This window comes from Pomacea canaliculata, linkage group LG7 (genome assembly GCF_003073045.1).
Source record: "Pomacea canaliculata isolate SZHN2017 linkage group LG7, ASM307304v1, whole genome shotgun sequence".
Taxonomy (NCBI): domain Eukaryota; kingdom Metazoa; phylum Mollusca; class Gastropoda; order Architaenioglossa; family Ampullariidae; genus Pomacea; species Pomacea canaliculata.
In genome coordinates this window covers 14,384,703-14,397,121 of record NC_037596.1, presented here as the reverse complement: position 1 = coordinate 14,397,121, position 12,419 = coordinate 14,384,703, and the positions used below count along the sequence as shown (strand labels likewise).

Sequence of the window (12,419 nt, the reverse complement as noted above, 5' to 3'; positions counted from 1 at the left end):
AAGAGAGAATAAAGTTTCATTTAATTTAAAGAACATTGAATACCAGGATCTCGAAACTATTCACCCATCCATAAGGCTAGATAGTTTAATCTATTATTAAACTATCTACCTGAACCAATGTTAACGAGATTGAAATTTCGTTCTATTCTTTACACAGAAGGACCATCGGGTAGTAATCTGCAGTATAACCTCAGGGAAGGAAGCAAAATCTTTAAAAAAAAACCTTTAAATTGGACACGTGACCAATGTACTTACGAATACTTACGACCTCACTTTTTCTCCCGGGATTGTTCCCAGATGACAGACTACCGTCCGTGTCTTGAGTTGAAAGCGTTTTCCGTATCTGTACGGACTTGAGCCTTACAAACACACACTTCGGGACATTCGACGAGCATTCATCTTCTTTGCTGTAGCACACAGGGTGTGTAGTTGGTCTCGCCTTCCGCGGTGGCGACAATAATGGATATCGCTTGTTCAACACGGCACCAGTTAGAAAAAAAAGCTTATTTCTGACAGTTGTCCTGATAGAAGACGAACCTTTGTGTGTCGTTCTGGACATGCAGACTCAGGACCTGCTGCTGTTATACGCGAGAAATCTTGTTGGTTAACAAACAATATTCAATATGCGGAAGATAGATAGAGTCCGGGCATACGTGAATGCGTGCGTGTTTGGAAAAAGTTTGGAAAATTTCCTCCTACACCACATCTGCACATTCTGTTTCCATACACCATACAAGAAGGACTAACCCACTTACTTCAGACATGAAAATATGTGTGTTCACATACTTTCCATTGCATTATTTTCCAGTTAAAGTGTGTAGCTATGCATCAACTTGGTACACAGATTTGACAATATTCGGATGCCTGTTATTGATTGATTGCGAAGTGGTTCGACTTTCGTACAAAGATTTGACACTCCGCAAAAAATAATCAATAAATAAATAAAATAATATAATCAAATAAAAAAATAAATATCGAGTGAGGAAACGAAAGCACAGCGTGATCTCCCGTAACACCCGCGAATGTCGAGCAGACGGCGATGAAGACGATAATATGTTTATGTTATTTAAATGGTTTATAACGTTGGTTTTGATTTTCGAGCGTGTATGTGACATATATTATTTCGCATTTAATTTGGGAAGAACAGGGAGCAGACGATTTGTTTACCAGCAAGCAGATGATAATCGATGTCAGTGGAAGTGACAAAAGAACACATGACAAGAGAAGTAAATGTGATGAAATAATTAAAGAGGTTCTGATTGGTATTTATGTTTAATTTTATAACCAAGGTATTGCTGTGGGGTTTTTTTTTTCCACCTTAAAGATAGTCCACTGTCATCTTTAGTAATCTTCATCTCTTCCCCCATGGCACACGCATTACATATCTTATCACTCATTACTAACAGTAGCTCTCATTATTTACCACCAACGTTTATTCAATTGTTTCATTCTCACATTTGTCGACAAGGATACAATTATATAAAACATCAAGAAAGACGTAAACAATTTTTCTTTACTTGGTGAAAAACAAAAGAACAAGATTTGGGAGCCGCAGAGCCTGGTGCAAGCAATATGTCTGGTCCGGCCATCACGGACTCCGGCATTTTGAAGCACGGACCTTAAACATTGTCGCGCATGCGTTCGAAGCACATCAGACTAACATCCTCGTACAACATCCTCGGCTGAGGGTCACTTCGACTACGATATAGACATGTGAACACTTTTAACACGGATTGACATTTGACCAAGAGCATCCAATAACCAAACTGTGCTCAAGGCTTAATCCTTAATTACAATTGGCTGTAATCATGGACTTGTTTTGTCTGTTAGACTGCTTGCAGATGAAGTTTCTGCTTAACTTTTTTCAAAACGAGACGAAAAGCACAAATTCCACTTCCGGTTTAAACCATCAACGTTAAAAAGACAAAGACAATTGTTACGAACTTCTTGTATTGACAGAGGTATAAATAAGCTCATTACTTTATGATTGCTGGGCTTATTAGCTCTAAGTCGTGGAAAACAAATTTATTAAAAGTCTATTGTTGGCATGGTAGAATGTTATCGGGTTTCCGCATGTTAAGCTGCTTACAGTTGTCTCAGCAAACAGAAAGTATGTCCAGAGATGTTCATCTGTGCTGATGGCGCCGTCTGTCTCGTTAAACTTGCATGGCAGACAAAGCAGTGAGAATGATCACTAGTTGTTGAAGTCCCCATCTCTATTATACACATATAACTGTGATTTTTTATAGATGAGCACTCCATGAACGAGAAGACGACACTTGATTCTGCGGTGACGAGCTATAAATTCAATCTACGATCTCAGTGAGTTTTTAAAATGAAAACAGGAAATTTTTTTTAAATGGCGGAATCTTCAATAGGACCTATAGGAAGCAATTAATGACTTTAGTGGGCGGTTTAAAACTTTCAGTATTCTAAACACAATATTTAAAATGTTCTCCGTCTCTCCTCTCGTCTCTCTCTCTCTCACTCATACACAGAACATATTTTTCCCTCTTTCGTAGTTTAGTATACTTTTTCCTTGTATGTGTTTTTATTACAATTGCCTTCTTTTGCACCTAAGAATGCTTTTTCTTCCAGCACAGTAGTATACTTCCTATCTTTATCAGGCGGTCCGGTGACACAACGGTTAACCACTGTCATCAATAAAGTCAAAGTTTGGCTGGCCTGGGTTCAGATCTCGTCTAAATCACAGACAAACATGTAACAAACACACATACACACACGAATTGACACATGCCCAAAGGGAAGGAAGGAATGAAGATGAGTTCAAACTTTTTAATGCGGAAACTGTTGCGAAAACTTCCCTTTCTGTCAGTCCACCAGAAACATTGCAGCTGAAGGATAAAGAGCTGCAGCGCTTCTTGTTAATGCGCCATGTTTTTCCTCGCACTTACCTCGGTTTCATCATCATGTTCAAGTGTTTGTCGAAATCATTAATTGACAAAAGTTCAAAGTTTTAACCCTAGAATAAAATAATTTTTTGCATTTACATTGGCATGTGCAGATTGAACTCGCCTCCCCACGGATAAGTGTGCACTACCAATTTTTCTTTAGTAGTAGTAGTGTTGTTTTTTGTAAGAGGAGGAGAGTAGTTATCTGTTGATGTATATATGTACATTTTAAGATATGCACAAATATACCTTATGAGTATTAATGCAAATATCATTGTCTTATAAATACACTTGATGAAAGTTTAATCTTTTTTATTTACTGGTCAACTGCAGTTTGCAAAATTTAACAACATCGACTCTTTAACCGGAACAGGGTGAAGTCCTTTTTTTGTCGTCTGCTTTTCTGCTTCCTCGACATCTTCATCTGGGTGTTGAGGGGTGACCAGACCTGTCCGAGTAACATTGAGTGAAACACGTAGCCTCAAACTGCTTCTCGTATAATGTATCAGACAGAGACAACGAATAGTTTACTGACTGGTTGTGTGGATGACTGGGCGGCTGGCTACAAGAAACTGTGTTGGTAAGTTTGGTTTAGTATATGAGTGTTGTGTGAAAAATAATCCAAAGAATTTCGATGGATTATTACCTGCGTGCTGTGCATGCTTACACCTTCATAACAAGCTACTCCCGACTACACTTTGGTTATGTAAAACTTCATGTGTTTTTGCTAACTTAAGTGACAAGGAACAATACAAATATATTTGGGGATGAAGTATAAAGTCGGAAAAGCTCATTGGCAGATCTTTCTGTTTTGTTGTTTGAAAGAACACGAATAGACATTATGCAGTGGTGCTACATGTATTAGCGCAAGTAGTATATTAAAACACTATTTAACAAGAGGTTTCTCCAAAAATTGTGATTAAAATTAACTTTGAAATACATGTATATAGCAGAACATATCATAGAATAAGTAGTTATTCTTCATAAATGTTTAAAAGGGATTCACCAAACTCTGTTAATTTATAATGAAGCATTTCTTGCTACTCAAGACATAAGGCGTTCATCACACACTACAGATAAAACAAGCGGTATGTCCCACATATTCTTTGAAAAGTTTTTATACCTGTAATTCAGAGCAAGTGGACGTCCAGGTGAGCTGCTCCTCAATCCTCCGGGATGCTGACAGCAGGTCAGGTAGGAAGGGATTAGTCCATCGCTCTGCTCGTCCAATTCTTTATCTGCTTCATCTGTTAAGGAGCCTGAGTAATAATTGTGGACAGCATGCAAGTCCACGATATGCACTCTCTCATTCCCACACACACACACTGCAAGTTGGACGCAAAATTGTACTTTGCAACGTTGCCGAAGAGTCACGTGACAAGCTTCTAGCCAATCGCAATCCGCCGAAGTAACGCGTTCTCTGTTTCAAAAGCTTGCAGGCAAACAAACTCATCAGGTCACCCGAACATCATATAAATTCCTCTTGTTACTTGACTTGCCGCTAGAAAATACCACAGAACACAAAGACAGTGCTTTGCTAATTTATTTTATTCTGCAGGCTGGTTAATTAGTCCTTGATCCTTGGAGTCTGAACTAGTCTGCACGTCCAGCTGTCAAAGGGAGTGTGGTCAGCTCCAGCCGCCATTTGCAGTCTCACTTCTAACACCATCGTGGTTCTGAAAAACATCGCCTTTTGTTCCATAAACTAAAATAACATCTAGAAACAAGCCCTACCTGTTGATTCTGTTACATCATAACTGAAGCTTGTTCCTTCCGTTGTCAGCCCTGATGGAGGATGTTCATGACCTGACACGACATGACATACAACAGAAAGTTCAAGTAAAAGAAGGCGTTACAACTGCATATCTTTTTTCAATGGATGGCATTAGTTGGTGAGTATTTTTAGTAAAAGAGCTTTGTAACTGTCGTGTATGTGTTTATCGACAGAGTATATTCAGAAAAGTGAATCCTAAGGTTGCCATTCACACGACACAAGATGCCAAAATTGAGAAAAATTGAGCAAGAAGTAGACTCTTCGTAGAAAATGGATCATGTAAGAAAAAATATGTAAAACTAAACATCCGATTGTCTACTTTAGTCAAGTTTGAATTCTTAGATATGCAGAATTTCGCATACATCTTAGAATGTCAAGATTTTCTCGTATACACATGTTTGGTAAACATCTCTTAACGCTTAAAAAACTAGTCCGTAGAGAAAAATAAATGAAAAAAGGAAAAAGAAAGAAAGACGGAAGGAAATGACGTACCGAGAGGGTGGCAAGACAAGGGAGGCAGCCGCAAGTAAAGGGCGCTCTAGCCTCATGTGCATTATCTTAACTGCTTTAAGGTAAACAAGATGCAAGTGAAAAGCAGATTTTTTTTGTGCTTGATTCTTACTTTTATCCTATTTTTCTTTATTTAACAGTAGTTGTTAGCTTAATCCTAGAAAGTTCACCCTTATGTGGCTTGTGTTAGTAAAACAAATATTTGTAATGGGGATGGAGGGCAGTCACGGTTTGCTTTGATCTCTTCGGGCGCCAGAAACCCTCAGTAAGATCATGAACCAAGAAACTAAGAGTCTGTTCTCAAAAATACCTTTCTCTGTTGTCGCCGAGGTCTGTTTGGCTGTTTCTGGAACCAGAAGAGTGTCTTTATAGAATGCTTCTGAACTCTCACACTCAAGAAGCTGCCCTCGCATACACGTACGTGTGTGTGTGTGTGTTTTCTAAGGTGGGGCTTATAAAGACATCAAGTACTCAATGTAACACAAATATAGTACATAAAACTGGCAATATTCTCCTTTAAATCTTTTACTTAAGCTGTATTCTTAAACTGTCGTCTACTCAAGATGAGAACATTATTATTATTACACCAACGACAATTTATATTTCTCTTTAATTATATTTCAAATTTTCTTTTCTGTTGGAATTACTATCATAATCCTTGAAAAATTGTTTCCTGTATATTTAAAAAAAAACTATTTACAATTTTTTAATCGTTTGATTGTTTAACATTTCATTTCCATTTTCATTTCTTCATTTCAACCATATTAATGGTGTAACAATATTTGCCATTTGTAGCGCAGTGTTTTGTCTGAACAAATATTTATTTATTGAACTGACTAATCAAAACTTACTCATTGTTATGTTGAACCACACCTTCGTGGGCTTTAAGGTCCCCAACAAATAGAAGAACCATTGACCACTGTCATTTTCAGTAACAGTCTTTTTCAGCATGTAGTGATGACCGGATTGTCCGAGTTTGATACAAACACAAGTGTCATTGTTGGTCATGCACTTCTCAGCTGATATTGTTACAAAACATAACGGGTTAAGAATCGGGGCCCCACCCTTTGCTAGTCCGACATGTACAGTTTGGTTTTGACTGATGTTGACAAGTGAGAAGTTAATATCTGAAGGTCTCCCGGCTTGGAAGATGAAAGGGTCCGTGTAGTTCTCGATGGACAGTGTCCAGGATTCTGGAATGGAATTTTTTTTAAGATCTCTTTAAGGCTTTAGTCGTGAAACTCAATCTCAGTTTGTATAGGCAGTATGTTTTGAGTTTGTTTTTATATCATAAACTGCAAGAAATTGTTTCAAGATTCTGCATTAAAGGTTTGCAAAAGTATCCAAACATACTGTTTCCCTGACCTGGATGACTGTCTTCATTCATCCATTATTCTAACAAACTATAAATCTCTCTCTCTCTCTTACACACACATATACACACACGTACACTAAAAGTATGTACTAGTGAATTTATAAATATTACACCATATTTTTGTTTAGTTTAATTACCACATATCGAAATAGAACTTGAAACATGTTACTCTCAACTATGAAACCCAGGTTTTCAAGACAACCAACCGTTTGCATTGGTTATCCATGCCAGCAGAAGGGACACGACTTGTCCGAAGTAAAAGTCGAATTTGCCATCGTAATTAAGCTGAGATTAGCTGTTCATTAGAAGTCACATTGATTGGCAGTATCAATGGTCGTATAGTCGCGCTGATCGTCGTAGTAGTCCCATGATCTGGTACAATGATCTGCCACAACCTGAGGTCAGACTTTGTAGCTTCTTCAAAATACCCACACTTTCAAAACTCTTCTTCTTTCTGTGGTCGATGTGCTTAGTGTCCAGCCAGCACTTGTTCCTAAACCGAAGAGCAAACAATGGTTGATGCAGTAACAAAACTGTCTCTGGCTCTGACACAGAGAATATATTATTTCCTGTACATATGCGTTCTCTTGGGTGGAAGATTTTAAATCTCTCACCAAAAGTAGGTTTCGGAAGAATGGATGATGAGCAGTGTGGGAGGAAACAAACGAAGGACGTTTCTAATTCCGGGTGGTGACTGTGTGTGATGGCTGTATGCGGGTGTTAGAAAATGTGTGTTCTTTCAGTTCATGTTAACAGCTGTCCCGTGCAATGCAGTTAACTACTTATGGGTAAATATTCATAAATTTATGTACACATACCCACACAAAGATATACAATCATACATAGCCACACAACCATATACACATAAATATACACACTTACACTCACCGTCTACATGCACACTACGCATAAAAACACACATACATATACAAGCACTAAACACTTACAAAGAATTATGAAAAATATGATGCATTTATTTTTCATTTTTTTATGTCTTTTCTTAGGTTTATACAAACACACACAACAGAGAAAAACATCAGCCTGACTTACGTAATTGATAATAAATGATTAACAATTGTCTGTGAACTCTTACCCCACCCGTTCAAGTTATAGCGGGATGGTTTTTTTTCTATCTCTCTCTCTCTCTCACACACACAAAATTTATCTATCGACTAATTGATGTCATTTCGACAAAAAGAGGCTTTAACTAGACTTTGAAGAAACCAGTGAAGGTGCACTTCAGAACATCAAGATATTGCTTTAAAAGTTAATCTGTCTCTTGAAGAGCCACCTAATGGCAGAAAAATCACAGCTTTTCCTCCGCCATAATCCTTACACCTGGGCGACATCAAACACACACCGCCCTTCCTTATCTCTGATCTGAGCGGATGGGCGGATGGGCGGCTTTCTCCATCAGTTGCATGGCAGATCTCTGGCCCGGAAATAAAGCTGTAACACAGTTTCGATGATGAGGTCAAATAAGTCCTTGTGACTACTTTGGCTGTTTAGCAAGAGACATATGACAAATATCATGACAAACTTTAGGATCTAAAGAAAAACAAGGAGGAAAAACAACTACAGACTCACGTGTCCTACAGTTAAAGCATGATGGGATATCAGATCATCGTGAGGTCAGAATTTGTTGACGAACACGTTAGTTCCGGTGTGTCCTTTGAATGTGCGGTTTCCACTGCAGCAGCAGCTACAACACATCTCCGAATCAATGAATAAACACACACACACACAGGTATCAACACGAAAAAAACACGTCTTGATCACGTTCACCTGTGACAGAGAACAGATGCTCAACCGGAAGAGGCAGTTCCCAATGCTTCTCTCCTCAGTTCCAGTTCCATCGCCGTGATGTTAGCAGTGGGTCAGGCACTGTTCGTCCACTTTCTGCTATACGTATCAGTTAAGGAACCTGACTGATAATAGTGGACAACTGATAAACCACAAACACACGTACATGCACATATATGTACAACTTCCTTTTAGCATATCTAAGGTCTCCTGCTCAGGATCTGGAGGAAAACATGTTTGACAGCAAATGAGTTATAGGAATCATGTTTTATTTCTAGAAGGGTTTTAAAGCAAGCTAAAAGTGAAAAACATAAACTAGTTGCTGTGAAGGTAGCCATGACAGTGAAGTGTAAGTGGTTCACCATTTCCAGGCCTTCTCCGTCAGGAATTGATAATTAGTGGACAGATGTTGGGAAGGGTTTATCGTCACAGGTCCTTGTAAGTCTCGGCAAAACCTCGGCGTCGATGTAGAGTGAGACAGACTGAACCTTCGAATTGAGATGCAACCATTCTTTTCACCATTCTTGCTTCGTATTGAAAGTCCATATCACCAGCAATCAAAACATTTCAGGAAAGTCTTTGATCACGTGAAAAATTGCCTGAAGTCCGCTCAGGTTACGAAAACATTGTTGCAGTTTATTGGGGTAGATGGGAGGGGGAGTATCGTAGAAAATTCCTCTACCATTGCCGTTTCAGAACACAGACAACGCAAACATGAAGACAAAGACACAAGTTCAATCTGCTTTATTAGTCACGAGCATCTTATGTGTAACACGGTGAGATTGTAATCAGGCGAGATACGAGTTCACATGAAGTCGCCATTTATGGGTCGACATCGAGTTTTGGTTGTCACTAAGATGATGGTTACTAAACACACATACCTGTCGGCTCAGGCAGTGCAGCAACATCCTCCGTTAACCCCTTTGATGCTGTCATATCTGCAGAACACGATAGTCATGTTTACGAAATGCAAGAAAGTATTTTTTATGAATAACAAAATGCCGAGGGATTACTTTGATCATTTAAAACGATTAACCTCTGCATTTTTTTTAAACAACTAATAAAGGAAAGAAAAAAAGAAGAAAGAAACAGAAAAAAACATTGAACGGTAAAACATACAAAACTTATGGATGTCTTTACAGAAATATACCTTGAAGCGCTGAAGAGTTCTTGGTCGTGTCTGTGTCTGAAACTAAAAGAGGAATCTTTGTGGGTTGCTTTTACTGTAAGATTGAATATTGCGCTAAAAAATTATCTCTCATATGGCTATTGTCTAAAAATTCCTTCACATGGATATTCACATTAAAAATTCTCTCACACACATAAGACAGACCAAAAGGCTGACTAATTTTTAAAATGCTGTATTTGCTTGAGTCTCCTGTGTGCATTTGTGGGTGGGTGGGCAAGTGGCTGGGTGTGTGTGCAAGCACGCGCTGGGCACGGTGTTCATTCAGTAGCTTCTATCTATCATCTGTAGCAATATAAGGATCATCATCATCCTCACCATCATTATAAATCATTAGCAGCAGCAGTATCTTATTTTTATGCTATCAATCTAACATTTTCATTTATTTCAGAAAAAAAGCTAAAATAACAATTATTCAGAGTGAGATGACTTGCACTATTGCCATTTTTTATTCCCCATCCTCCTCCTCCCACTTCAGGCTGTCCGATGTCGCAAGAGTTACAGTCAAATACAAAACGGTGATGGCTGGCTGGTGTGGGTTCAGTTCTCGTCTTGGGCAGGTTGTTCATTCTGTGCATTCGTAACCTGTTTATAGATCCGGCTCCTTGCCTATGACATAGGCTTAATTGCTGTGTCGGCGTTTGAAACACCCATTCCAGCCAACCTTCTCCCCCTACCCTTCTTCCCTATTACATTGACTTCGTCATCCACCAATGCTGCAAATATTTGTTTCTTTGTCTATTTCCTTCTTTATTTTTATCAATATACTTACTCACGGTAATGTTGAACGACACCTTCCAGGTGGTATTACCTACGATTTGGAGCCCCCATTGACCATTGTCACTTTCGTTAAAAGTCTTCAGCAGCTTGTACTGATGGTCCGCCTCTACGTTTTTAACACACTGACAAGTTTCGTTGTTGGTCGAGCAGCTGTCACGTGATATTGCGAGAACGCACGATATGATGATACTCGTGGTGCTTCCAGGACGAATTACCAAGACCTTGACCTCCTCGTCTTTGGTGATGTTGAGAAGCGAGAAGTTAATTTCTGAAGGCTTTCCAGTTTGCAGTGTCAACGGACTTGTGTAGTTCTCAATAGACAGGGTCCAAGCTTCTGCAATAAAAACACGTGATGGTCATGTGAGATCATGTGTGGCCATACAACGATCCTAAATAAACACATACATACCATTCATATATGTGTACACAAACATACATTCATAATAAACATGCATACATACAACAGATACCTACCATTAGCACTGACAAGCCACACCACCAACAGCATCAAGCACGCTGCTTTCCCTCCGGGAAAAGACTCCATTGTTCAAAGTTGCAGATTACTTGGTCAGCGGCGTTCGCGTGGGTCCAGCTACTCAGCCAATGGTTCTTAGGTCTTCGTGATTTGGGTCAGTCCACTGTACAAGGGAAACAAATAATGTATGGATCATGTACAAGACAGATGACCTGATGTTTCTGAGCCTTCTGCAGAAGTAATAGGGTCTGGTTGTAGTTGTACTCGACCACACAACTGACCGACATCGTCTTGAGGTCCAGCCGTGCCAACGAACGACTTTTGTGGCCAATTATGAGTTTCTGTATGTCTGATATCGCTGTGGGGTGCACTGTGGGAGAACACATTACTAAAACAATGTTTCTATTTCCGGGTGACGAGGCATTGCAGATTAGGAATCAAATAAGTGGGTAACCCGTATACAAGGACAGTTTGCTCTGTATTGTCTGTATTAACAACTGTCCTGCAGGCATATCCCATTTGTTTTTAAAGTTAAAAAAAGTACAGTTGCATATATTTACAGAGAAAAATATATAAGGATTAATGCATTTACTTGAACACTCTCCATGGGGTACTTTCCCGCACCCTCCCTAGGAGTTTCGATTTCGCCCAGTCAAAGATGTTAAATCAATATGGATAACGAAAATTGCTGTGACAATGCCTTTAACTTAAATGATAGAGCAAGTCAAATAGTTGGACTTATATATATATACTGACATTCTCAATCAGATGACTTGCTTTTCCCTTTTAATCCAGCGCTCATATTTGACAAAGTGAATTGTCTACGTGTTAGGTGGTTGAAGCCAACATGGCAGCAGATGCCAGCGGAAGTCCGAGGTGCTATTTGCGGTTACAAGAAGTTATGCATTTCACAAAAAGCACTACAATACGATCATATACAATAAATACGATCATAAATTATTCATGACTATCCACTGTTATATAGTACGTACATCGTACACTCAACTTTACTAAGACTTACTTCAGAGATCGGCGGTGTTTCACTTGGAGATGGACGTACAGTACAGTCCCCGCGCAGGTCAACGCGAAGATTGAACCGGTGTGACCCCGTACCTTGACCTGTCGCAGCTACACGCGGGGAGGGGGAGGAAAACAGAGGTGGGGAGAGGTGCGACACGATCACGTGTCAACTTACCTACGAAGTCGAGCCATAAAAAAAAAAAAAATTGTGGGAGCTCCCAGCAACAAAGGAAAATTTTTTATCTCTGTTACGACCAGACAGAGACAATAAAGATGTATTGTATTGTCAAAGTTTTAAACTGAAACTGAAACTATGGGTACATCCGTACTCAAGAGCGGTTGGGTCACGGACTTCTATGACCTCTGTGATTGGGTGTTTGCCGACCTCTCACCTGCTTACAGATTTCTTCTTCCGTTAATTTTCGCATGCTCACAACATTGTAATAGTATTTAGTATAAAGTATATAATAAATACCACGAAAAGCTGAAATTACAAATCCTTTTAAAATTAATCACAAATCTTTTTGTTGTGAAAGAAAAAATTCGCAACTGACACGCACGCTGAGACAGCTTTAGTTGTATCC

At 39.2% G+C, this 12,419-nt stretch overlaps 2 protein-coding genes and 1 long non-coding RNA gene across 3 annotated transcripts; all 3 read right to left on the bottom strand.

Moving 5' to 3' along the window:
- Positions 1–3,303: 3,303 nt before the first annotated feature.
- On the bottom strand, positions 3,304–6,903 carry LOC112569120. The gene is made up of 5 exons (XM_025246808.1): positions 6,778–6,903; positions 6,048–6,389; positions 4,647–4,718; positions 4,036–4,159; positions 3,304–3,360 (listed from the first exon to the last, which is right to left on the bottom strand). The coding sequence occupies exons 2-5, from the start codon at positions 6,202–6,204 to the stop codon at positions 3,333–3,335; spliced, it is 381 nt and encodes a 126-aa protein (XP_025102593.1). The 5' UTR covers positions 6,205–6,389; positions 6,778–6,903; the 3' UTR covers positions 3,304–3,332.
- A 1,059-nt stretch (positions 6,904–7,962) lies between these two features.
- Positions 7,963–8,934, bottom strand: LOC112568887. The gene is made up of 3 exons (XR_003100234.1): positions 8,357–8,934; positions 8,159–8,273; positions 7,963–8,020 (listed from the first exon to the last, which is right to left on the bottom strand). It is a non-coding gene; the product is annotated as an uncharacterized LOC112568887 (long non-coding RNA).
- A 291-nt stretch (positions 8,935–9,225) lies between these two features.
- On the bottom strand, positions 9,226–12,311 carry LOC112568117. The gene is made up of 5 exons (XM_025245222.1): positions 11,837–12,311; positions 10,815–10,978; positions 10,333–10,674; positions 9,525–9,566; positions 9,226–9,312 (listed from the first exon to the last, which is right to left on the bottom strand). The coding sequence occupies exons 2-5, from the start codon at positions 10,882–10,884 to the stop codon at positions 9,242–9,244; spliced, it is 525 nt and encodes a 174-aa protein (XP_025101007.1). The 5' UTR covers positions 10,885–10,978; positions 11,837–12,311; the 3' UTR covers positions 9,226–9,241.
- Positions 12,312–12,419: the final 108 nt, after the last annotated feature.

Coding starts and splice junctions, on each gene's coding strand:
- LOC112568117 (XM_025245222.1), bottom strand. CDS start 10,884: ATGGAGTCTTTTCCCGGAGGGAAAGCAGCGTGCTTGATGCTGTTGGTG. Junction 9,567..10,332: donor GTCGTTCAACATTACCGTGA/GTAAGTATATTG, acceptor TTCCTCTTTTAG/TTTCAGACACAGACACGACC. Junction 9,313..9,524: donor GAACTCTTCAGCGCTTCAAG/GTATATTTCTGT, acceptor CGTGTTCTGCAG/ATATGACAGCATCAAAGGGG.
- LOC112569120 (XM_025246808.1), bottom strand. CDS start 6,204: ATGACCAACAATGACACTTGTGTTTGTATCAAACTCGGACAATCCGGT. Junction 4,160..4,646: donor TGATGTAACAGAATCAACAG/GTAGGGCTTGTT, acceptor GCTCCTTAACAG/ATGAAGCAGATAAAGAATTG. Junction 3,361..4,035: donor CCACTTGCTCTGAATTACAG/GTATAAAAACTT, acceptor TTACTCGGACAG/GTCTGGTCACCCCTCAACAC.